The sequence below is a fragment of the Scophthalmus maximus genome, unplaced genomic scaffold (genome assembly GCF_022379125.1).
Source record: "Scophthalmus maximus strain ysfricsl-2021 unplaced genomic scaffold, ASM2237912v1 un_1, whole genome shotgun sequence".
NCBI lineage: Eukaryota > Metazoa > Chordata > Actinopteri > Pleuronectiformes > Scophthalmidae > Scophthalmus > Scophthalmus maximus.
In genome coordinates, this window is record NW_025917010.1 from 48,337 (window position 1) to 71,306 (window position 22,970).

Below are 22,970 nucleotides of genomic sequence, written 5' to 3' on the forward strand. Positions count from 1 at the left end.
TGGAGGATTTTCAGGATGATGATGGCCTCGAGATAGTACACCACAAAGATTGACTCGGCAGGCTCCAGGGTGTCAGAAAAACCGTCAGACAGTTTACCCATAATTGCCAAAAAGTCCTGCTTGGCAGCCTCCAGAACAGCCCAACAGTCATGTGGTGTTAATTGATGTTTTTCAATCAACGTGTCATGCCTATGAGAAAAAACATCAACTGTATTAACAAATCATATTACAGCAGGCAGAGAGAAGACTACCAGTTCTGTAGTGTAATCCATTTACATGGGTACAAACACTTAAACTGACCTCTTTTGGGTGATCTCTTTGCCCACTAGCTTGGAGGTGACTTTCCTGCAGAGAACCAATGAAGTCAATAAAGTGCATGCACTCTTGGTTGGTTTGTACAGTGTGGAAATGCAGGACTCTGTTAGAGGAAGTACGGGGATTTAAGTATGTACATCTAATAACAACCATTTACATTCATTGTCTACACTGTTGACATCATAATAAAAAATTAAAAAAAAACTGCTACCAACCTTTTCAAGCTCTTGAGGTAATCCTGCTGAGTTTGTTTTTTTCAATGTTGCCTAAGAGAGGTAGGTACTGTCGGAGCTTCTCTCTGTTATTGACAATCTGCAGGGATGGTCTCTCAGGGTTGACATAGTAGAGGTACCGAGAAACATTTTCAACCTGAAAATGAAATAAACAATGTTAATTGACCTTCTAATCATGACTGTTGCTTCTTGCTTCATCTTTTATTAACCTTCTAGTTAACGCTTCTAATAAACACAGTGTGTTATGATAAGCGAATTACAGCAGACTAAAGACAATGTCAAGGTTGACACTCAGGCCTGGTTCTAAACTGCTTTGGTTGGGTGGGCCTCAAGAGATGTTGATTGGACACCAACTGCTGCTGTGTTGAGTGTCCCAACCCGAAAATTTGCATTGCTGTAGTTCCATCTGCAAAAGATCAGAAGGGGACAGGGGCATACTCCCCCAGAAGAAAATTGTGCAGCAGGGCCTCGACTCAATCTAGTGCGTGGGAGTCCCGATTGTAAGCCACTGAAGGTGAGACAGGACCGCACATTCCCAGGTGGATATGTTGGATCTCCCAAGTTTGGCCAATCCTCTAAACCACTCTCAGACTCTAAGATGGTTGGCCTCTGTGTCTCCAAGTGAGGAGTTTTTTGTATGGGTGAGGTCAGTGTTTTGATGGATGATTGAGTCAATGTCTGTCTGTATCGTATCCCACCATAAGCGTTTGCTTTTTGCAATGCTTGTGGCTCGTAAGGAGGCAGCTTTTGAAGAATTTTGGCAATCACACCATCATAATGCTCCTCCAATGTTTTCATGTTCATTTGCATTTACTGATGTGTGTTTTGTTTTACTTTTTCATGCGTCTCCTCAGTTGGAGAAGAGGGTTTGATAAACACTGTCAATTTTGTGATATGTCGTGACATACCAATGGGAAAGTCACCAGTTCGTTGTGTTTGTTCAACAATTTCAGTGTGATGCACGGCCTGTAACAGCTTAAAATAGATTTTTTTCCAATTTATTGGTGTTCATATTTTGATCAGGACCAGGTGCTCGATTTTCATACAGAGCCCTCCTGTTTCCTTTATATGTCCTTCTTTTTGTAGAGGTCATATTTCACAAGTTAAAAAATGAAAACATAGATGAGACAGTTAACGATGGATAAAGAGCAATATTTTCACAAGATGTGTGCACAAGATCAAAAGAGCAAATTGTTGGAGATGCTGATGAATGTATTTTTTTTCTTTACGTTTTTCAGATTAATCCCACACGTATTTTCTAATTGGGGAAGCGGTTTTAACAAGAACCCTTTTTCTGAATTGACTTTAAGTACATTTTGTCAAAAGGGATGTATGTAAGTCCCCCAAGTAAAAACACCTAGTGCTCGAAAAACAATTTTCAGGTCGGGACACAAGATAGTTGTTTAGTTCCCCTAAGAAAAAGGACAGATTGCTCCAAAATGGAGACAAAGAAAACTTCAAACTCCACATTTGAGTTGCATGCAAAAAAAACCCCACTGCAAAGCAAAAGGGAAAATTAAGGCACTCAGTAAATTTTTGTAGCACATCACACTTAATGGTTCATTCATCCGCTAGGGGAGAACAAACAGCTGAATCAAGGTTCCCTTGAACCTAATCAAAAAAGAAAACCTAATCGAGCCTTGGTGTTGACAAGTCAAGTCAAGGCACAATGTTTTTTTGTTTTGTTTTTTTTTCAAAAAAAGAAATTGGCCTGGGAGAGGATTAGATAACAGGAAAAGTCAACCAAGAGATCGAAGCTCTTTGTGCAAAATAATTTATCATTCAAATCATGTAAAATCTCAACAAGAGATTAAAAACTACGTCCTAACGTTTCACCAAATTTTTGGCTTCTTCAGAGGAGAATAGTCAGTGGTAAGTACACACATCTCACCCAATATAGTAAATAAGTCTCTCATCCTCATCAAAAGAAGGGTTTGGCCAGCCTCCCAGCATCTGATCCCAATCGGAAATCAGCACCCACTTGGCTGTTCAGGGTTGTTAATCATCCGCAACTGGTACAAAAGCCCCCAGCTAAGTGTGCTCAGACGATTTGGTTTTTAGAAAAAGTAGCAACACCCATGGCACTGGCCGGCTAGGTTTGGGAAAGAAAAGATGTTTTAAAAAGGGGGAGTCCACTGACTCTCTTCATTGCACAGGCACATGGGGTTTTCCTCCTTCATTTTCAACAGGATATCACAACAGTGAAAGACTGGGTTTTCGGGGACCCGAATACCATTGTTGGTAGACTGGTCACCCTCCATCCACCATTGCACAACAGCCTGTAAGGCCCTCATCATGTAGCCCAGAATACCAAGTTGGTAGACTGGGCTCATTTATTTTGACCATCTGCAACTTCCTGTCTCCGGTCTGCAGTCCCCCAGTTCAGACGACCTCATTGAGGCCATTAGGAATACCTGTTTTTAATTTGGCAATCCAGAACCTCCCGGCCCGCACTCTCTGGGCTGCCGACCAGTGGGGCTGGCCTTCCAGGCCTGCAATAATCAAATCATCTGCCCCATGTGTCCGGAAAGGATCATACAGTGCAGACACTTTGGTAGATTTGTTGATGTGATAAAGGTGCTGTTGTAGTCGGTACAATAATTTATTTTGTGTTTGTCTGACATACAGTTTTCCACACAATTTACACTCAATCAAATGCACCACATTCCTGCAATCCAGCTGGATCCTTTCCCATACTGGAACATCCGATGCTGTATATCTATTGAAGGCAAATGTAATCACCCTAAAGTGTCTGTTTCTATGTTGTGGTGCACTAGATGGTAGGGAGGCATGAACCAACAAATCTCTTTAAATTTGTATTCCTTTTAAAAGCAGAAATGACTCTAAAATCCGAGAGAGGATCCATGACACTTTGTAGCCTTTTAAAGTTTGTTTTAACACAGGAATTGAGTTGGAGGGACGCCGAGGAGAAGTTCGACACCAGAGGAACCAATTTTTTATGCTGTTCCACTCTGGTGATCCACTCTCCGCCCTCGAAGCCTCTCTCGACTTCCATCTTTATAGACCTCAGAAAAGTGCGACCATAACCTCTCTTCTTGAGAGCACTAAAGAGTATTGTCGTTGCCCTTTCGACATCCCGCCTAGTACAAATCCTATGGAACCTTATAATTTGGGATTTAACCTAAAGGCATGTTTAGGATGAAAACTGTTCTTATGTAACAGAGCGTGTGTGTCCGTGGGTTTAAAGAACACTCTGGTCCCTAATGTCCACTTTTGTGGGTCTTCTTTTATGATAAAAACTCAATCTGTAAAGTTTGTAAGTTATACTTCACTTTTATTGAATCATGATGGCTATTTAAAGTGTCAATGTAATAATTTAATTTAAAATCCAACTCTGGATGGTTCCAAACTCCAAATATATCATCCAGATACCTCAGCTGGAAAAACTGAGTTTTAAGGTACTTGGGAAAGAGGGTTCGTTCCCAGTCAGCCATATAGATATTGGCATATGCCGGGGCGAACCTTTTCCCCATGGTCGTGCCGTGTATCTGGAGGATAAAACTTGGAGTCAAAGACAAAGTCATTACGTGTCAATCCTAATTCTAAAAGCTGGAGGAGGGCCTCATCTGGTCTGTGCGAATCTGGATAACGGTCAAAAACTTGTGAAACTGCCTTCAGGCCAAGTTTAGTATCTATATTTGTATACAAAGCGTCTAGGTCAACAGTGAAAAACATGGCTCCGGGAGGACCAGCAATGGTTCGGATCTCATTCGCAAACTCATACGTGTCTTTGATATAACTTCCATGCTTCTGGGACAAGGGATTCAAAAAAACGTCAATATATCCAGCGGCTCTACATGATTCACTCCCACAGTCGGACACAATCGGCCGGCCAGGGGGAATGGTGTGCGGAACCGTCCAAGTGCTCGGATACTTATGGATCTTTGGGAGCAGATATAATTTTCTTGGACGGGGAGGATCTTGACCACACAAATAAAACCTTTGTTTAGAAGAGATGTATTTCTTCCTGTACAAATCCTCCACAATCCCCCGGACCAAGACCCGAGTCTCTCCGACTGCAGGGAGCGAGAAAGTGGCTCATAAAGAGCCACATTATGTAGCTGTCTGTTGGCTTCAATGAGATATTGTGTTTTATCCAATATCACAATTTTGGAACCCTTGTCCGCAGGCTCAATAACTACATCATGTTTCTTTAAAAGGTTATCCAATGCTCCTCTCTGCTCACTGGTTAAGTTGTCTACATCTTTTCTGAAGCCATAACTCCTTTCAGGTTGTGTCCTGTCCCAGCTTCTCAGTTGTTGCAATGGTTCCGGGACAAGGTCCCATTCGGGTTCCCACTTGGAGGGTTCTATAAAAGGTCGAGAGATAGACTGTACAGAGAATTCAAAGTGCTACAATAATTTAAGACGCCTATGATACTCGTACAAATCTTGTTTTAGACCATTTTTATCCAGTTGCAATGGTGTCAGAATAAAAGAGAGGCCCCTCTCCTAATCATCCTGATTCGACACAAAAGTTTCGGACAGGTTCAAAATGTTCGAAGGCATGGGGGTGAGAATTGTCATTCTGCCAGCCCTTAGTTTAACTGTCTCATCCAATATTTAAAAATGTCAGAAGCCGTTTTTGTGGTCCAATGGACAGGATGTCGGTCGTGCACCTTAAAAAAAACTGGTTTTGAACCATTTTTAATGTTGTGAACTGCTGTACCAAAAATATGTTTGTTTGTTTTGCCAGCTGCTGTGTTTTGTAGGAGAGCTTGTCTGAACAGTGGATCAACGGCACATATATGTCTGCATTTGGAAATGTCTTCCGAGTCACAGCCACCAATTGTTGCAACTGCTTTTTAATAGTTTCCAACAAATTCTCTCGCAGACAGTTGTTCAGGCCTACCGATAACACAACTTTCTGGGTAGCGGTACATGCATCCGGTTTAGCAAGAATTCCCTTAAGGTGATGGATTTGGGCGCCCGGGAAGCTCTCGACCTGGACCGATGGATATCCGTGGTCAGGGATCCTAGATAAAGTAGAGTCCCCCAGGACGACCAACGGATCAGTGACCTCAAAGGACCAAATCCTGATATTTTTTTTTGGATGGCATTTGGGTGGTCTTCTAAGTTGCAAGATCTTCTTGTGAAAGCCAAGTTACCACCTTTGCAAGCAAAAAAGCCCCAATTACTGGAGGCTCAATTTTGTAATCTACGGTTCATACGAAAGACCAAGGAGAAAACAATTATCAAAATTTCACAAAGCTTTAGCCCCCGATCCACAAATTGCGTTTATGTTATATTTTGTGCCAAATGTGGTCTTAAGTATGTAGGGGAGACGAAAAATTCATTGTCTACACGTATGTATCAGCATAGATCCAACATTAGACAAAAACGACAAGTGGATACACCTTTAGTTGAACATTTTTTGATCCACGGTTTGGAATCGGTTCGGATGGCTGGACTTCAAAGACATGTCAATTGGACTGATGTTGAGCGACATAAAATTGAACGATACTGGATTTATCTATTAGGAACAAAACAACCATTTGGATTAAACTTATATTATAGATAATATGTGATCACTTGTTTTCTACTATTTTTATTCTAAATCTCGACTTTACCCGTTCCCAATACCTAACCCTAACCCACTAACCCTACCCTAAAACCCCTTCCTCTTGCCTAATCCTAACCCCCTTCCTTACCCTAAACCTAACTCTTACCCTGATCTCAGGCCCTAACCCTAACCATAATCTTTACCCTCATCTTAGTCCTAATCCCAATCCTAACCCTAACCCTGATCTCAGGCCCTAACCTTAACCCTAATATTTACTCTTATCCTAACCTTAACCCCTAACCCTAATCTTGGTCTAATACCCTAAACCTAACCTCATCCTATGCCCTAAATTAACCTCATCCCAAGCCCGAAACACTTATCACATTCTAATAATAAATTAACTTAAAACAAGTTTATTGGAATTTATAACTTATTTAAAAGATTAAGAACAATAAATATATCATTTGGGCATTATTAGATTAAAAACACTTCTATAGTGCTTGATATACATTTTAATTTTATTTTTATTTATTATTTATTAATTATTATATATATTTTTTGGGGGGATTGTGCGGTTAGTGGGAAACAAGATCACACACCAATTTGTATAAAACCCAATACACAAATCACATTGAGAACAAAAAAGGAGGAGCTCAACTGAGGATATAAAAGGAGGAGCCTCAGTGGGAGCTCACTTCTCACACGAACCTCGAGCAGTAAACATCTCTCCAGCCAAACCGAACACAGAAGTTTTTTGTGTCTTTTTAGGCCTGAAGAAGACCCAGAGAGGGTCGAAACGTCGCCAGGAAACACCTTCCTAAGTTGTTTATTTTATAAAAAGTTTTATTTTTTATTGCTTATTTCGTGGAAAAAATTTTCGTTAAAAAACAAATTCATTTCATTTCTTTTTACTTACCTTACCCAGTGGAATGGGAGACTATGACGATGGCTGGACTCAGATCCGGCGTGGCGGACGCCACCGCCAAGACCGCCAGCCCTTCCGGAGCCGCCAGCCTTTTCGGGACCGAGATTATGGGGGTGGGTGGATGGAGCGTGCACCACCCGTTTCCTTTAGGAGACGGGATCAGATCCCTTCACCTAACCCTAACCCCTAACCCTAACCCGGCCAGGTCCTCCACCCAGAACCCCCGTCACTTTGGTCCCCAAACCACAGACCTAACCCTAATTTGGGGATCCTAACCCTAACCACAGTCTCTACCCTGATCATGACCCTAAGTTTGGGCTGATCCAATGGGTTTGGGGATTATGGGGTTAACGGAATTCATGAAGAAACTAATTAGAGTTAAAAGGAGGAGCTCAGCAGAGAGTATAAAGGGAGGAGCCCCAGTTAGGGAGCCCATTTGACAAACGCACATCGAGCTGACAGGATCGCTCACGCTGTACTTTAATCCCATGAATTTACTCGGAATACTATGAAATTAATGTGTCCCGCTGGCCTGATGAAGACCATGTCGGTCAAAACGTTGCCAAAGAGCCGGACACCAATTCTTTTTAAAATAATTTCATTTTCGTAAGGCACAGTCTTGCCTACTTTTCGTAAAGTACAATAATACTTACCTCTATTTGAATGCAATTTGCTCCGTCCTGGGACCAGAGTGATGGGACTGGGTGGGTGGAGAGTGCCATTCCCGTCTCCTCCGGGAGATGGGCTCAGTCCCCTTAACCTAACCCTAACCCTAACCCTACGGTGCCCCTGAGAGGAACTAGCCGCGGGGAGGTCGCAGCGGGCCGAGGCTGGGGATCGTGGATTATAGCGGAGGTGTGGTGCGCCCGTAGAAATTTCTCTCCATTTGTGGCTTTTTTGGCCAAGATACGATGCCGTCCACTTCGTGGACTTTAGAGTGGGATTTTCCCTATTTTTAAACACCATTCATTTTGAATTGCAAGTGGTCACGTTCCCGCAGAGTCCACCAAAGTCCCAGAAACGCGGAACCACGTCGACGTACGCTCCAAAACGAGCGTACGTCGACATATTTCAGCCCCGTAAACCCACGGGCGCCAGAAAAGAAGTTTGCTCAGATTATGAGATTTCCCATCAGAGGGTGTTGCGCTCAGTGTGTCTCACCCCCTTCTGAGGAGAAAAAGGCAAGAGTGGGTTAAATTTTTTCCACAGCACCCAGAGCCACCAAAGTTTAGGTGCCTTATCTGTGGTCACAGCAGGGCACCTGGTTGAATTTTGGGGGTTCTGACCCTCTGGGAAGACCCCCAAACAGCTCAGAGTATTTTTGTGGATTCCAACGGGAAGGTATTGCCATCGGACAACGACTTGGAAATCTTCCCTTTCGCCCCTCCCTCGACCCGACGGACGGTCGCTGGGGACAGTGCTCGGTACTTTATTGATCAGGGGCTCAGTGTGCATCGGGAAAAGCGCCTTTGATGGACGTTTGAGGTCCCCACAGCCTGTGAGGCCAAAAGAGCAACCACACTCTTTTTTCCCACTCAAAGGTATTGCCATCGGACAACGACTTGGAAATCTTCCCTTTCGCCCCTCCCTCGACCCGACGGACGGTCGCTGGGGACAGTGCTCGGTACTTTATTGATCAGGGGCTCAGTGTGCATCGGGAAAAGCGCCTTTGATGGACGTTTGAGGTCCCCACAGCCTGTGAGGCCAAAAGAGCAACCACACTCTGGTGGACGATGCCCACTTCAAATACCTTAGAGCTGAGGTCAGGGTATTCCAATTGGACAATGGCAAGGTATTGCTATTGGACACGCGTCTCCATGTTTCCCCCCCCTTGTCCACTCGGTGGAAGGTTGCACTTCCACCGAGTGGACATGTTCCCCCCACTGAGGAGGACTGTGCTGGCCGGGTGGAAGAGACCAGTGGGATGTACACTTCAAATACCTTAGAGCTGAGGTCCGGGTATTCCAATTGGACAATGTCAAAAGTCATTTCTTTTTCTGCCTTTGTACACAACGATACTATGTATGACACGAGGAGTTAGTATTGGTATTATATTGATTAAAAACAAGTGTATTTTTTTGGGGTTTTTTAGAGTTATATGAATAAAAATGTGTGTGTGCGTGGAAATAAAGAGAAGTATTCACAATTTAACCATTTATTTCACAAAAAACATCATATTAATCAAAACACCACACAAATCAATCTCTAAGAGCTAAAAAGAGCACACACACTTTAAAACAATCAAAACACCACAAATCAATCTCTAAGAGCTAAAAAGAGCACACACACTTTAAAACAATCAAAACACCACACAAATCAATCTCTAAGAGCTAAAAAGAGCACACACACGTTAAAACAATCAAAACACCACACAATAAAAGCTATAAAACAACACAATAAGACATTTAACACATAATATGAAAGAATTATATGATTTTTTGGGGGGGGAATCGGAGCCTCCTCACTCTCATCCTTTGCATACTCTGCTCCTTGATTATCTTCTTTTCTGGAATTGACTTGAAGGGACTGAGCAGTCTCTTTTCATCTTTTTTTTCCGGGGCGTCCCCTCCTCCTCGACCTCCTGTGGCGGTGGGTTTGCTGTCGAAGATGAGGGGGCCGCCTCGTCCTCTTCGCCGCCGCTGCCGCCGCTGCTGCTGCTGCCACTGCCGCCCTCGCCACCGCCGCCGACTCCCATCTCCTCCTCCTCCTCCGACTCCTGCTGCTTCTGCTGCTGCTGCTGCTGCATCTCGTTCTCTCCTCCCTCTCCCACGAGGAGGCTCTCTCTGACCAGGGCCCTGACCTCCTCTGCCTCACAGTGGTCAGGGTTGGCCACGTAAAACTTATCCGCCGTCCTGGTGTCGTGACACATGAAGTCCGCGACCTTTTTCCGGCTTTTGGGATCTTGGGACTTTTTGCCTGGAAAAGATTGTAAAATTGCAGAGAAATTAACGACAGCACTCGCAACGGCGCTTTCGGCCTCCACACTACTCGTCTTGAATTTAATGTCAACTTACATAAGTTGCCACGGCCGTCCTTATGAGGGTGAAATTAATCACCCCCCCTAACCCCATGTCCTTCCAGGCCGACTGCAAGTTGGTATTTAAGTTTTTGGATGGCCCCTTGCCCTTTGTATATAGTACAAATTTGTTGGCATCGGGGAGGCTTCGTTTTATTGCCATCCATCTCTCTAGCCAGGTGAACTCTGTGGGGTTCAGGAACATTTGGGCCTCCCCAAATGTCCTGTTCGTCTTGTGTTCTTTAATCTGTCACGACACAGACACGTAGAGAAGGGAGAGAGTACGGGGAGACTGGGTTAAGTACACGCACCGCAGTAGACATCGGGGCTAACTTCAAAGCTAACAGTGTCAGAGATAGCACTCACGTGGAGCAGGTAGCCCCGATCCTGGCCGAGGGTCTTTGCCTCCTCCACCTCGTTGTCTGTCATATTAGCATAGACCCCCGGCCTGTGCCCGAACAGGCAGCTCCAGTAGGCACACTGGTAGCCGTAGTAGAGGAAACGGCTGGTGTTTTCAAATTCCACCTCGAGTTTGCCTGATGAAAAGAGGGGGGGGGGGGGAAGCAAAGCGCTCAGAATGAGCTGCGCCTTGGTCAACAATCCACGTTTCCTGTTGGCAAGCAGACTTGCGGACAACTTACCCAGCAGCTGTGGGATGGCGGCAGCAGCAGCGGAGAGTCAACCCCTCAGGGCCTGGCGGGACGGCAGCTTGCTAATTTTGATCCTTTTTGTTGACATCTGGTGGACAACCACCCTCCGCTGCAGCGACCTCACCCCCGTCTTCAATTCCCTCTCCACGGAGGTGAACTGCACCCGAGTGAGGCGGCAGGTCTTGGGCGGGATCCCGGTCATAAATCGAACGAAGTGCAGGGCGTTCTGCAAATAGAATTTTGCTGTGGTAATTTTCATCCCGCCCTCCACCACACTTCGGGACCAGCTGTTTGAAGAGAGGGCGGATAAAATGAATCAAATAGAATCTTTCAACGTACAAACCAAATTGTAATGTCATTGTCACTCACCCGCGGATCCTGGACATGTTATCCAGAAAAAGCCAGTCGGACAACCGGCTGCGGTTGTTGGCCATATACAAGATGAAAGTTTCACCCTGCTGACCTTGGATATGGCATTTTCGGTCATTTTGGGGGTCGGGTCTAGGCCCTCGTGGTGGGCCCTGTACGTCCTAAGGTAGTCCTCTGTAACGACACACAATTTAAGGCGTTGTGATATACAGACTCTGCTGTCCAATGGCATGAAAAAGCCAAATTAATTACCATGTTATCAACATATGCTTACCCATCGACGGTGGGAGGCTTATTTGCCTCATGAGGTTCCCCCTGCCGCTGCCGGAACTCCACGGGCTGAAGGAGGACGAGCCCGCCTCCTCCTCCGACGCGGCCGAGGACGGGCCCGCCTTCTCCGACGCGGCCGAGGACCGGCCCGCCTTCTCCGACGCGGCCGAGGACCGGCCTCCCTCCGTCACGCGTTCCTATCAAAGTTGGTGAAAAACAAAAAAATCAGACACACAAAGACAGGGAGAATGGAAGAGAGAGAGAGAGAGAGGAAGAGAGAGAGAGAGAGAGAGAGAGAGAGAGAGAGAGAGAGAGAGAGAGAGAGAGAGAGAGAGAGAGAGAGAGAGAGAGACACTCACGTCCTCCTGGCTCTCAACTGCAGTGGTGCGGCCACTCTTCATGCTGCGCAGCTGCTTTTGCAGCTTTGTGCGGAGAAGTCGGACCTCGGCGCAGAACTCGTCCCTCTCTGCCTTTACTCCTTCCAGCTCCCGCTCGTACCCGAGCCGAATGCGCCTGCACTCGGCCGAGCCGCAATCTGCCACGGGGGACGGTGGAGCAACATCTATTTCCTCCTCCAGGGGACTCGGGTTGACGTCCAACATAGACTGCATCGCGGGGGTCGAATCTGTAGCCCTGAGCTCGGCCAAGAGTTCCATTGTGCGGATTCTCTTGGCCTGATTCATTTTTGCCGCCCTTTCAGCAATGGTGAGCTCGGCATGAGACTGGTTAATGTGCCTGTCCAGCCGGGAGAGCTGGTTCTGGCACCCTGGAACAGGGCAGGGTGCAGCTCTGATGTTCACCCTTCCAGATGCCATATTGAGCAGCAGCCGCCTCTCTTCCGCATTATGGATCAGGTGCATGTTCTTCAGGTGCTTGTTAAGGGCACTGAAATAGCGTTGACACAATGGGCAACTATGCATTTTCCCTGTAAAGAAACAACAACAAAAAAAACAACAAGATTAATAATTACTGTTGAAAATGATGTGTGTGTGTGTGTGTGTGCGTCTTGGAAAGTGCGTCCCTCCGCAGCAAGCTCAGTGCGCACATTCAAAGCACCGAAAAAAATACTGAAATGCAATAAAAAAGACATTAAAGACGACCAACGGCGAGATAAGCACACTGTTGTGAGAGGTATGAACACTTTTGATAGATAATAGTAAAGAAAAAAACGGCAGGAAAAGTTTTTTTTTTTCTTTTGAATTACTTCATCAATTTAAACTCTGCAAAATATATTAAATACAAGCATTCACATCTCTCCTATTACATGGACCATTGTCAAATCAGTCATAACAATAATGATAAGAAATGGCATTCAACATATTCAAGACATTGCACATCAAATAATAAGCTCACACTCACGTCTTTCTTTCGCCCGCAGTCCCTGTCCGTCGACTGCTCCTCCGGGTCTTTAAAGGGGCTTCACACCTCATGTTCTAAGACCCTCGACCAATCACAGCGCAGATCAGCTACATGCAGGTTGTGTGCTACACTGATGTTAGAGGCATGCTTCAACAGACCAGCCAATCAGAGTGTACGACCAATTAACGAGCGAGAACAACGCAAACAGGGACTTCGCTTGCTCCGAATTTTTTCATATTTACACCATGTGTTCTGTATGAGGAGAGGATGACATGGTTAAATTTTCACATGTGTGGCCCATTCCATCGCAAAGATGATTTTTTTTTTTTCCCCCCCGAATTAAAGCTGCACATAGTGGAAAATCAACTTGCTCCGAAATCTGCGATTGGACCTGGGCGGACGTAGGGCATATCTCCCAATTGCTTTTGAGGTCCCGTACTGTCACCGAGTGTTTGCAGGCAGCTATGATTTGCCGTCGTCCACTTGGAATACCCGGATCCCAGCTCTAAGGTATTTGAAGTGGGACGTACACTTCAAATACCTTAGAGCTGAGGTCAGGGTATTCCAATTGGACAATGGCAAGGTATTGCCATTGGACACCGTGGAAAAGTCCGCAGGGTTGCAGCCGCTTACCCCCTTACCGCAATACCTCGGGGAATGGCCTTTGGACACGTGTCCTCGTGTTTCCAGCTTGTCCTCATGGTGAAAAGTTGCACTTCCAACAAGTGGACATGTTCCCCCTCTTGACGAGGACTGTGCTGGCAGGGTGGAAGAGACCACCTTGCCTTTGTCCAGTTGGAATACCTAGACCCCAGCTCTAAGGTATTTGAAGTGGGACGTACACTTCAAATACCTTAGAGCTGAGGTCAGGGTATTCCTATTGGACAATGTCCAGTTGGTCTCTTCCACTCGAGCCACCCGCCCAGCAAAGTCCTCCTGGGGGGGGAAACATGTCCAATGGCAATACCTTGACATCGTCCAATTCAAATACCTCGGCTGCAATGCAAAGGTATTTGAAGTGGACACCCCTGCCTAAACCAGGTTACATTAGTGACCGAGGTGTCCAAAGGCAATACCTTGCCATTGTCCAGTTGGAATACCCTGACCTCAGCTCTAAGGTATTTGAAGTGTACGTGCCGATTCAAATACCTTAGAGCTGAGGTCAGGGTATTCCAATTGGACAATGTCCAGTTGGTCTCTTCCACTCGAGCCACCGGGGTATTGAAATGGGGTATTGAAATGGAAAGCGTCCGATTGAAATACCCCACCGAGGGAAAGCGTACAATTGAAATACCCCAGCAAGGGAAAGGGTCCGATTGAAATACCCCACCGAAAGAAAGCGTACAATTGAAATACCCCAGCAAGGGAAAGGGTCCGATTGAAATACCCCGGGGGGGAAAGCGTACAATTGAAATACCCCGGCAAGGGAAAACGTACACTTGTAATACCCCCGGCGGCCCCAGTGTCCAATTGAAATACCCCAGTAAGGGAAAGCGTCCAATGGCAGCGACCCCTGGGACCCCCCGGGCCAATGGCAATACCCCGGCGCGGGAGGGAGCCTCCCTGTGGACCGCCGCGGTGCCGCGGCCGCAGGGGGCTGTTTTCTCCATTTTTTTCCCGGGGCCGACCGACCAGCCCGCGTCAAAGCCGGGGCCCCCCCGAGCGCGTGGGCGCCCGCCGCCTATTTTTAGGACCCCCGGGGCGCCGGGCAAGGGGGGGTCGAGTGGCCTCCACTCGGCGACATAGCCCGCTTCCTGCCGCTGGACGGTTTCCGGAGCCCGCTTCCCTAGGGTGGGTGAGGACTTGGAGGATCCCTTCCCCTTCCCATGTCCGACTTTTGATTTGGGTACACTGGATGATACTGGTGAGTTGCTGGAAATGGAGACGGTTAATGCTGATATAAATATGCTGTCTAATTTGGCGGTACTTGCATCCAGTGGGATTGAGGAGGGGCTCTTGGGAAGCACTACGGGCGAGGGGGAGGATCCTCCGGGAAGGGAGACTACTCTCACTAGCCGCGCCGACCCGGAGTCCCCTCCCACCCCAGAACCTGCTCCGCGGGGACCACTTAGAAGACCACCCAAATGCCATCCAAAAAAAAATATCAGGATTTGGTCCTTTGAGGTCACTGATCCGTTGGTCGTCCTGGGGGACTCTACTTTATCTAGGATCCCTGACCACGGATATCCATCGGTCCAGGTCGAGAGCTTCCCGGGCGCCCAAATCCATCACCTTAAGGGAATTCTTGCTAAACCGGATGCATGTACCGCTACCCAGAAAGTTGTGTTATCGGTAGGTCTGAACAACTGTCTGCGAGAGAATTTGTTGGAAACTATTAAAAAGCAGTTGCAACAATTGGTGGCTGTGACTCAGAAGACATTTCCAAATGCAGACATATGTGCCGTTGATCCACTGTTCAGACAAGCTCTCCTACAAAACACAGCAGCTGGCAAAACAAACAAACAAATTATTGGTACAGCAGTTCACAACATTAAAAATGGTTCAAAACCATTTTTTTTTAAGGTGCACGACCGACATCCTGTCCATTGGACCACAAAAACGGCTTCTGACATTTTTAAATATTGGATGAGACAGTTAAACTAAGGGCTGGCAGAATGACAATTCTCACCCCCATGCCTTCGAACATTTTGAACCTGTCCGAAACTTTTGTGTCGAATCAGGATGATTAGGAGAGGGGCCTCTCTTTTATTCTGACACCATTGCAACTGGATAAAAATGGTCTAAAACAAGATTTGTACGAGTATCATAGGCGTCTTAAATTATTGTACCACTTTGAATTCTCTGTACAATCTATCTCTCGACCTTTTATAGAACCCTCCAAGTGGGAACCCGAATGGGACCTTGTCCCGGAACCATTGCAACAACTGATACGCTGGGACAGGACACAACTGGAAAGGAGTTATGGCTTCAGAAAAGATGTAGACAACTTAACCAGTGAGCAGAGAGGAGCATTGGATAACCTTTTAAAGAAACATGATGTAGTTATTGAGCCTGCGGACAAGGGTTCCAAAATTGTGATTATGGATAAAACACAATATCTTATTGAAGCCAACAGACAGCTACATAATGTGGCTCATTATGAGCCACTTTCTCGCTCCCTGCAGTCGGAGAGACTCGGGTCTTGGTCCGGGGGATTGTGGAGGATTTGTACAGGAAGAAATACATCTCTTCTAAACAAAGGTTTTATTTGTTTGGTCAAGATCCTCCCCGTCCAAGAAAATTATATCTGCTCCCAAAGATCCATAAGTATCCGAGCACTTGGACGGTTCCGCACACCATTCCCCCTGGCCGGCCAATTGTGTCCGACTGTGGGAGTGAATCATGTAGAGCCGCTGGATATATTGACGTTTTTTTGAATCCCTTGTCCCAGAAGCATGGAAGTTATATCAAAGACACGTATGAGTTTGCGAATGAGATCCGAACCATTGCTGGTCCTCCCGGAGCCATGTTTTTCCACTGTTGACCTAGACGCTTTGTATACAAATATAGATACTAAACTTGGCCTGAAGGCAGTTTCACAAGTTTTTGACCGTTATCCAGATTCGCACAGACCAGATGATGCCCTCCTCCAGCTTTTAGAATTAGGATTGACACGTAATGACTTTGTCTTTGACTCCAAGTTTTATCCTCCAGATACACGGCACGACCATGGGGAAAAGGTTCGCCCCGGCATATGCCAATATCTATATGGCTGACTGGGAACGAACCCTCTTTCCCAAGTACCTTAAAACTCAGTTTTTCCAGCTGAGGTATCTGGATGATATATTTGGAGTTTGGAACCATCCAGAGTTGGATTTTAAATTAAATTATTACATTGACACTTTAAATAGCCATCAAGATTCAATAAAAGTGAAGTATAACTTACAGACTTTACAGATTGAGTTTTTATCATAAAAGAAGACCCACAAAAGTGGACATTAGGGACCAGAGTGTTCTTTAAACCCACGGACACACACGCTCTGTTACATAAGAACAGTTTTCATCCTAAACATGCCTTTAAGGGGATTGTTAAATCCCAAATTATAAGGTTCCATAGGATTTGTACTAGGCGGGATGATGTCGAAAGGGCAACGACAATACTCTTTAGTGCTCTCAAGAAGAGAGGTTATGGTCGCACTTTTCTGAGGTCTATAAAGATGGAAGTCGAGAGAGGCTTCGAGGGCGGAGAGTGGATCACCAGAGTGGAACAGCATAAAAAATTGGTTCCTCTGGTGTCGAACTTCTCCTCGGCGTCCCTCCAACTCAATTCCTGTGTTAAAACAAACTTTAAAAGGCTACAAAGTGTCATGGATCCTCTCTCGGATTTTAGAGTCATTTCTGCTTTTAAAAGGAATACAAATTTAAAGAGATTTGTTGGTTCATGCCTCCCTACCATCTAGTGCACCACAACATAGAAACAGACACTTTAGGGTGATTACATTTGCCTTCAATAGATATACAGCATCGGATGTTCCAGTATGGGAAAGGATCCAGCTGGATTGCAGGAATGTGGTGCATTTGATTGAGTGTAAATTGTGTGGAAAACTGTATGTCAGACAAACACAAAATAAATTATTGTACCGACTACAACAGCACCTTTATCACATCAACAAATCTACCAAAGTGTCTGCACTGTATGATCCTTTCCGGACACATGGGGCAGATGATTTGATTATTGCAGGCCTGGAAGGCCAGCCCCACTGGTCGGCAGCCCAGAGAGTGCGGGCCCGGGAGGTTCTGGATTGCCAAATTAAAAACAGGTATTCCTAATGGCCTCAATGAGGTCGTCTGAACTGGGGGACTGCAGACCGGAGACAGGAAGTTGCAGATGGTCAAAATAAATGAGCCCAGTCTACCAACTTGGTATTCTGGGCTACATGATGAGGGCCTTACAGGCTGTTGTGCAATGGTGGATGGAGGGTGACCAGTCTACCAACAATGGTATTCGGGTCCCCGAAAACCCAGTCTTTCACTGTTGTGATATCCTGTTGAAAATGAAGGAGGAAAACCCCATGTGCCTGTGCAATGAAGAGAGTCAGTGGACTCCCCCTTTTTAAAACATCTTTTCTTTCCCAAACCTAGCCGGCCAGTGCCATGGGTGTTGCTACTTTTTCTAAAAACCAAATCGTCTGAGCACACTTAGCTGGGGGCTTTTGTACCAGTTGCGGATGATTAACAACCCTGAACAGCCAAGTGGGTGCTGATTACCGATTGGGATCAGATGCTGGGAGGCTGGCCAAACCCTTCTTTTGATGAGGATGAGAGACTTATTTACTATATTGGGTGAGATGTGTGTACTTACCACTGACTATTCTCCTCTGAAGAAGCCAAAAATTTGGTGAAACGTTAGGACGTAGTTTTTAATCTCTTGTTGAGATTTTACATGATTTGAATGATAAATTATTTTGCACAAAGAGCTTCGATCTCTTGGTTGACTTTTCCTGTTATCTAATCCTCTCCCAGGCCAATTTCTTTTTTTGAAAAAAAAACAAAACAAAAAAACATTGTGCGATTAGGTTTTCTTTTTTGATTAGGTTCAAGGGAACCTTGATTCAGCTGTTTGTTCTCCCCTAGCGGATGAATGAACCATTAAGTGTGCTGTGCTACAAAAATTTACTGAGTGCCTTAATTTTCCCTTTGGCTTTGCAGTGGGTTTTTTTTGCATGCAACTCAAATGTGGAGTTTGAAGTTTTCTTTGTCTCCATTTTGGAGCAATCTGTCCTTTTTCTTGGGGGAACTAAACAACTATCTTGTGTCCCGACCTGAAAATTGTTTTTCGAGCACTAGGTGTTTTTACTTGGGGGACTTACATACATCCCTTTTGACAAAATGTACTTAAAGTCAATTCAGAAAAAGGGTTCTTGTTAAAACCGCTTCCCCAATTAGAAAATACGTGTGGGATTAATCTGAAAAACGTAAAGAAAAAAAATACATTCATCAGCATCTCCAACAATTTGCTCTTTTGATCTTGTGCACACATCTTGTGAAAATATTGCTCTTTATCCATCGTTAACTGTCTCATCTATGTTTTCATTTTGTAACTTGTGAAATATGACTTCTACAAAAAGAAGGACATATAAAGGAAACAGGAGGGCTCTGTATGAAAATCGAGCACCTGGTCCTGATCAAAATATGAACACCAATAAATTGGAAAAAAATCTATTTTAAGCTGTTACAGGCCGTGCATCACTCTGAAATTGTTGAACAAACACAACAAACTTGTGGAACTGGTGACTTTCCCATTGGTATGTCACGACATATCACAAAATTGACAGTGTTTATCAAACCCTCTTCTCCAACTGAGGAGACGCATGAAAAAGTAAAACAAAACACATCAGTAAATGCAAATGAACATGAAAATATTGGAGGAGCATTATGATGGTGTGATTGCCAAAATTCTTCAAAAGCTGCCTCCTTACGAGCCACAAGCATTGCAAAAAGCAAACGCTTATGGTGGGATACGATACAGACAGACATTGACTCAATCATCCATCAAAACACTGACCTCACTCATACAAAAAACTCCTCACTTGGAGACACAGAGGCCACCCATCTTAGAGTCTGAGAGTGGTTTAGAGGATTGGCCAAACTTGGGAGATCCAACATATCCACCTGGGAAAGAGCGGTCCTGTCTCACCTTCAGTGGCTTACAATCGGGACTCCCACGCACTAGATTGAGTCGAGGCCCTGCTGCACAATTTTCTTCTGGGGGAGTATGCCCCTGTTCCCCTTCTGAACTTTTGCAGATGGAACTACAGCAATGCAAATTTTCGGGTTGGGACACTCAACACAGCAGCAGTTGGTGTCCAATCAACATCTCTTGATGCCCACCCAACCAAAGCAGTTTAGAACCAGGCCTGAGTGTCAACCTTGACATTGTCTTTAGTCTGCTGTAATTCGCTTATCATAACACACTGTGTTTATTAGAAGCGTTAACTAGAAGGTTAATAAAAGATGAAGCAAGAAGCAACAGTCATGATTAGAAGGTCAATTAACATTGTTTATTTCATTTTCAGGTTGAAAATGTTTCTCGGTACCTCTACTATGTCAACCCTGAGAGACCATCCCTGCAGATTGTCAATAACAGAGAGAAGCTCCGACAGTACCTACCTCTCTTAGGCAACATTGAAAAAAACAAACTCAGCAGGATTACCTCAAGAGCTTGGAAAGGTTGGTAGCAGTTTTTTTTTTATTTTTTATTATGATGTCAACAGTGTAGACAATGAATGTAAATGGTTGTTATTAGATGTACATACTTAAATCCCTGTACTTCCTCTAACAGATTCCTGCATTTCCACACTGTACAAACCAACCAAGAGTGCATGCACTTTATTGACTTCATTGGTTCTCTGCAGGAAAGTCACCTCCAAGCTAGTGGGCAAAGAGATCACCCAAAAGAGGTCAGTTTAAGTGTTTGTACCCATGTAAATGGATTACACTACAGAACTGGTAGTCTTCTCTCTGCCTGCTGTAATATGATTTGTTAATACAGTTGATGTTTTTTCTCATAGGCATGACACGTTGATTGAAAAACATCAATTAACACCACATGACTGTCGGGCTGTTCTGGAGGCTGCCAAGCAGGACTTTTTGGCAATTATGGGTAAACTGTCTGACGGTTGTTCTGACACCCTGGAGCCTGCCGAGTCAATCTTTGTGGTGTACTATCTCGAGGCCATCATCATCCTGAAAATCCTCCAACGGCCAGGCGTGGTGGAGCACATGGCTGTGAGTGTGACTGTGCTCTTTTGGTCTGTGTCGATAAATTTCTCCTGACAGTTTAGCCATTACATTAACTAATCAATGGGATATCCTCATTTTCTACAGGTCGGTGAGTGGGTTGCCAGGAAAGAAGAATGGCAACATTACATCATTGGGGTAAAGAAGCACAAGACGGCAGCACATCGAGTGGCCGCGTTTGCCCTGTCAGAGGAGGAGGAGCGCGTAAGTTCATCACAGTGAGATCACATTTCCTGTGAGAACCTGTCAGAACGTGTCCAATGGCGGAAATTCATCTTAATTCCCTTTTCTCCTCTGCCAACAGTGGTTTGGTACAGACTACAGACTGGTGCGTCCACAGGTCCTTGGATCCAACAGGAAACGAAAGAGGGATGTGGAGGATGAGTGTAATGCAGAGGGCAGGTTCTTTGTCTCCTCCTCAGGGGGGGGCAACTTACAACCCATCAAATGACCGGATGCGGCTGCACTCAAAGTAAGTGAATCATTTCCCATTTGCTGTTCATCGCTGTCTCAGATGAGATGTCTTGATAAATTTCTAACATCCTGTTCAAACTTGCATTTTAGATACAACCTCCCGTCCGTGACCAGCCAGATGGCACGGAGAACATTTGAGGCGGCAGCTCATCGCTTGACAGAAGCCATTGGTGGCCAATTACCTGACCCATTCCAGCGCAACAGCCGAGAAGCATTACCGCATGAAGCAGTGTGATATCATTGTGAAGACCTCTCAGCAGTTGAGCAACATGAGTAAAGTCTCAAGGTGAGCATGTTTTATATGCGCCAACACAATGCAAAAATAATGAAGCACACCATAATCTATATTTAGGCACGCTGAAAGTCTTATGTTTTTCTTAAAATCTCATTCATTTATTGTTTCATGTAGTGCTGAGCCTTCTGGGGAAGGTACCAGGCATGAGTCTTCTGAGGAGTGTTCCAGCCATGGTGACCATTACGCTGTCCCATATTCATCACCCATCAAACAGCCAGTGATACGTCTGCCGAGGCTCCCCTCTGACAATGAGAAGGTCAAATTCTTCAAGGCATTTGAAACCCTCCTGCAAACTTACCTTCTTTGGGAATGGGAAAAGGCCAGAAGTGAAACAACGTTGGAATGTGTCTCAAGAATTTCAGCGGAAGCTTCACACTTATTGGGGGAGGAAGCAGTTGGAAATGCATGAAGCACATACCCGCTGTGAGTATTTTCTGACCATATTTAACATTATTTTCAAGTAAAAATGATTGCACGATTCAAAGATGTCTATTATTGCATTCATGACTAACAGAACTTTTGTTATTTATTTTGACAGCAAACTTCAGTCGGCGTGAGCCAACAAAAGAGCGACTCGAAGCGTGGATTAAAAGGCAGGGATGGAAGATGACTGCCGGCATCTGCGATGAAGTTCTTAAGAACTGGGCACCATCTGGATCTGAGGACTGTATCACGGACAGCAAACAGATACAGAAATTGGTGCGAACACAGAAGTGGAGAGGACTTCACATGAGTGAATTTGAAGGCAAGGGCAGAGGGATCATTACGACCCGCATATTTGAGGCTGGCGAGGTGCTCTGTGACTAACATGGAACTGTTGTCACATTCAGTGAGGGCCAGAAAATACACCATAGCACCACTGACAGGGAGACTGCATATGTCTTCTTTTTCAAAAATGAAAAAAGGAGAGTCAGTGTGCATTGACGCCCACTCAGACACCTGTGATTGCCACCCTGCGATGCAGACTTTCGGCAGGTTGATCAATCATTCCAAAAAGAAAGCCAACATCACGGCAAAGTACTGCAGTATGGAAATGGATGGAGAGGAAAGGGGTGTAATCCTCTTCCTCGCAACCAGGACTTTGTTGGTGTAATCCTCTTCCTCGCAACCAGGACTTTGTTGGTGGATGAGGAAGTTCTGTTTGACTATGGAGTCAACAAGAAATCTTTTGGTGGAGAGGCCGGAGGGCTCGACTGGCTCCCGTAGCCTGCTGGGCATCGGCCTTCAAACATTCTGGTGTCCACTGGTATCTTGTAGCTCGCATAAACGGAGCACAAGTTATCACGGTCCAACCCAAAATAATTCATTGGATAGGTGTCCACTGGTATCTTGTAGCTCTATTGCTATTACTATTACTATTATTACCTCTCTGAAAAGTAGCCTACCCTGCATCTGCCTTCAGACACTCTGTTGCATGTCCCAGACCCGGTGAAATGTAACTGAGTTGTCTTGGCCAGCTCTGCCTCGATCTTCACCTCCAAAGCATTTCACATTCTTAACTGTATACTACTGTCTACACTGCAATGTATGTCTTACATTGTTTATACTGCACCACCTGTCTATATTATATATATCACATTGCACTTCTTGCTTTATTGCTCTTCTAGTTAGATTCTAACTGCATCTTCTGCCTATGTACATGTACTCTGCAAAATGACAATACATGTTGTCACTGTACTTTTTGAATATGTCTGTTATTAAAGTGTGTCTATGATAGTAAAGTGTGGTGATGCTTATACAAAGATCTGTCTCCTGTGTTTCATGTACTCTGCATCTTTCTAAAAAATGCCAATGGCTGGAA

At 45.1% G+C, this 22,970-nt stretch overlaps 1 protein-coding gene and 1 long non-coding RNA gene across 3 annotated transcripts; one reads left to right on the forward strand and one right to left on the reverse strand.

The window, feature by feature from the left end:
• Nucleotides 1-9,969: 9,969 nt before the first annotated feature.
• On the reverse strand, nt 9,970-12,238 carry LOC124849810. Its single transcript, XM_047330419.1, has 6 exons — nt 11,661-12,238; nt 11,306-11,498; nt 11,032-11,205; nt 10,654-10,949; nt 10,379-10,548; nt 9,970-10,259 (listed from the first exon to the last, which is right to left on the reverse strand). Exons 1-4 carry the CDS (start codon nt 12,219-12,221, stop codon nt 10,918-10,920), a joined length of 960 nt encoding a protein of 319 aa, XP_047186375.1. The 5' UTR covers nt 12,222-12,238; the 3' UTR covers nt 9,970-10,259; nt 10,379-10,548; nt 10,654-10,917.
• Nucleotides 12,239-20,704: 8,466 nt separating this feature from the next.
• LOC118292841 lies at nt 20,705-22,195 on the forward strand. 2 transcript variants are annotated; one of them, XR_007030365.1, is made up of 4 exons: nt 20,705-20,872; nt 20,965-21,160; nt 21,284-21,592; nt 21,708-22,195. It is a non-coding gene; the product is annotated as an uncharacterized LOC118292841 (long non-coding RNA). The 2 variants fall into 2 exon arrangements; XR_007030364.1 differs by having other exon boundaries at nt 20,708-20,872; nt 21,284-22,195.
• Nucleotides 22,196-22,970: the final 775 nt, after the last annotated feature.

Coding starts and splice junctions, on each gene's coding strand:
- LOC124849810 (XM_047330419.1), bottom strand. CDS start 12,221: ATGCATAGTTGCCCATTGTGTCAACGCTATTTCAGTGCCCTTAACAAG. Junction 11,499..11,660: donor CAGTTGAGAGCCAGGAGGAC/GTGAGTGTCTCT, acceptor CAACTTTGATAG/GAACGCGTGACGGAGGGAGG. Junction 10,950..11,031: donor AACATGTCCAGGATCCGCGG/GTGAGTGACAAT, acceptor CTCTTCAAACAG/CTGGTCCCGAAGTGTGGTGG.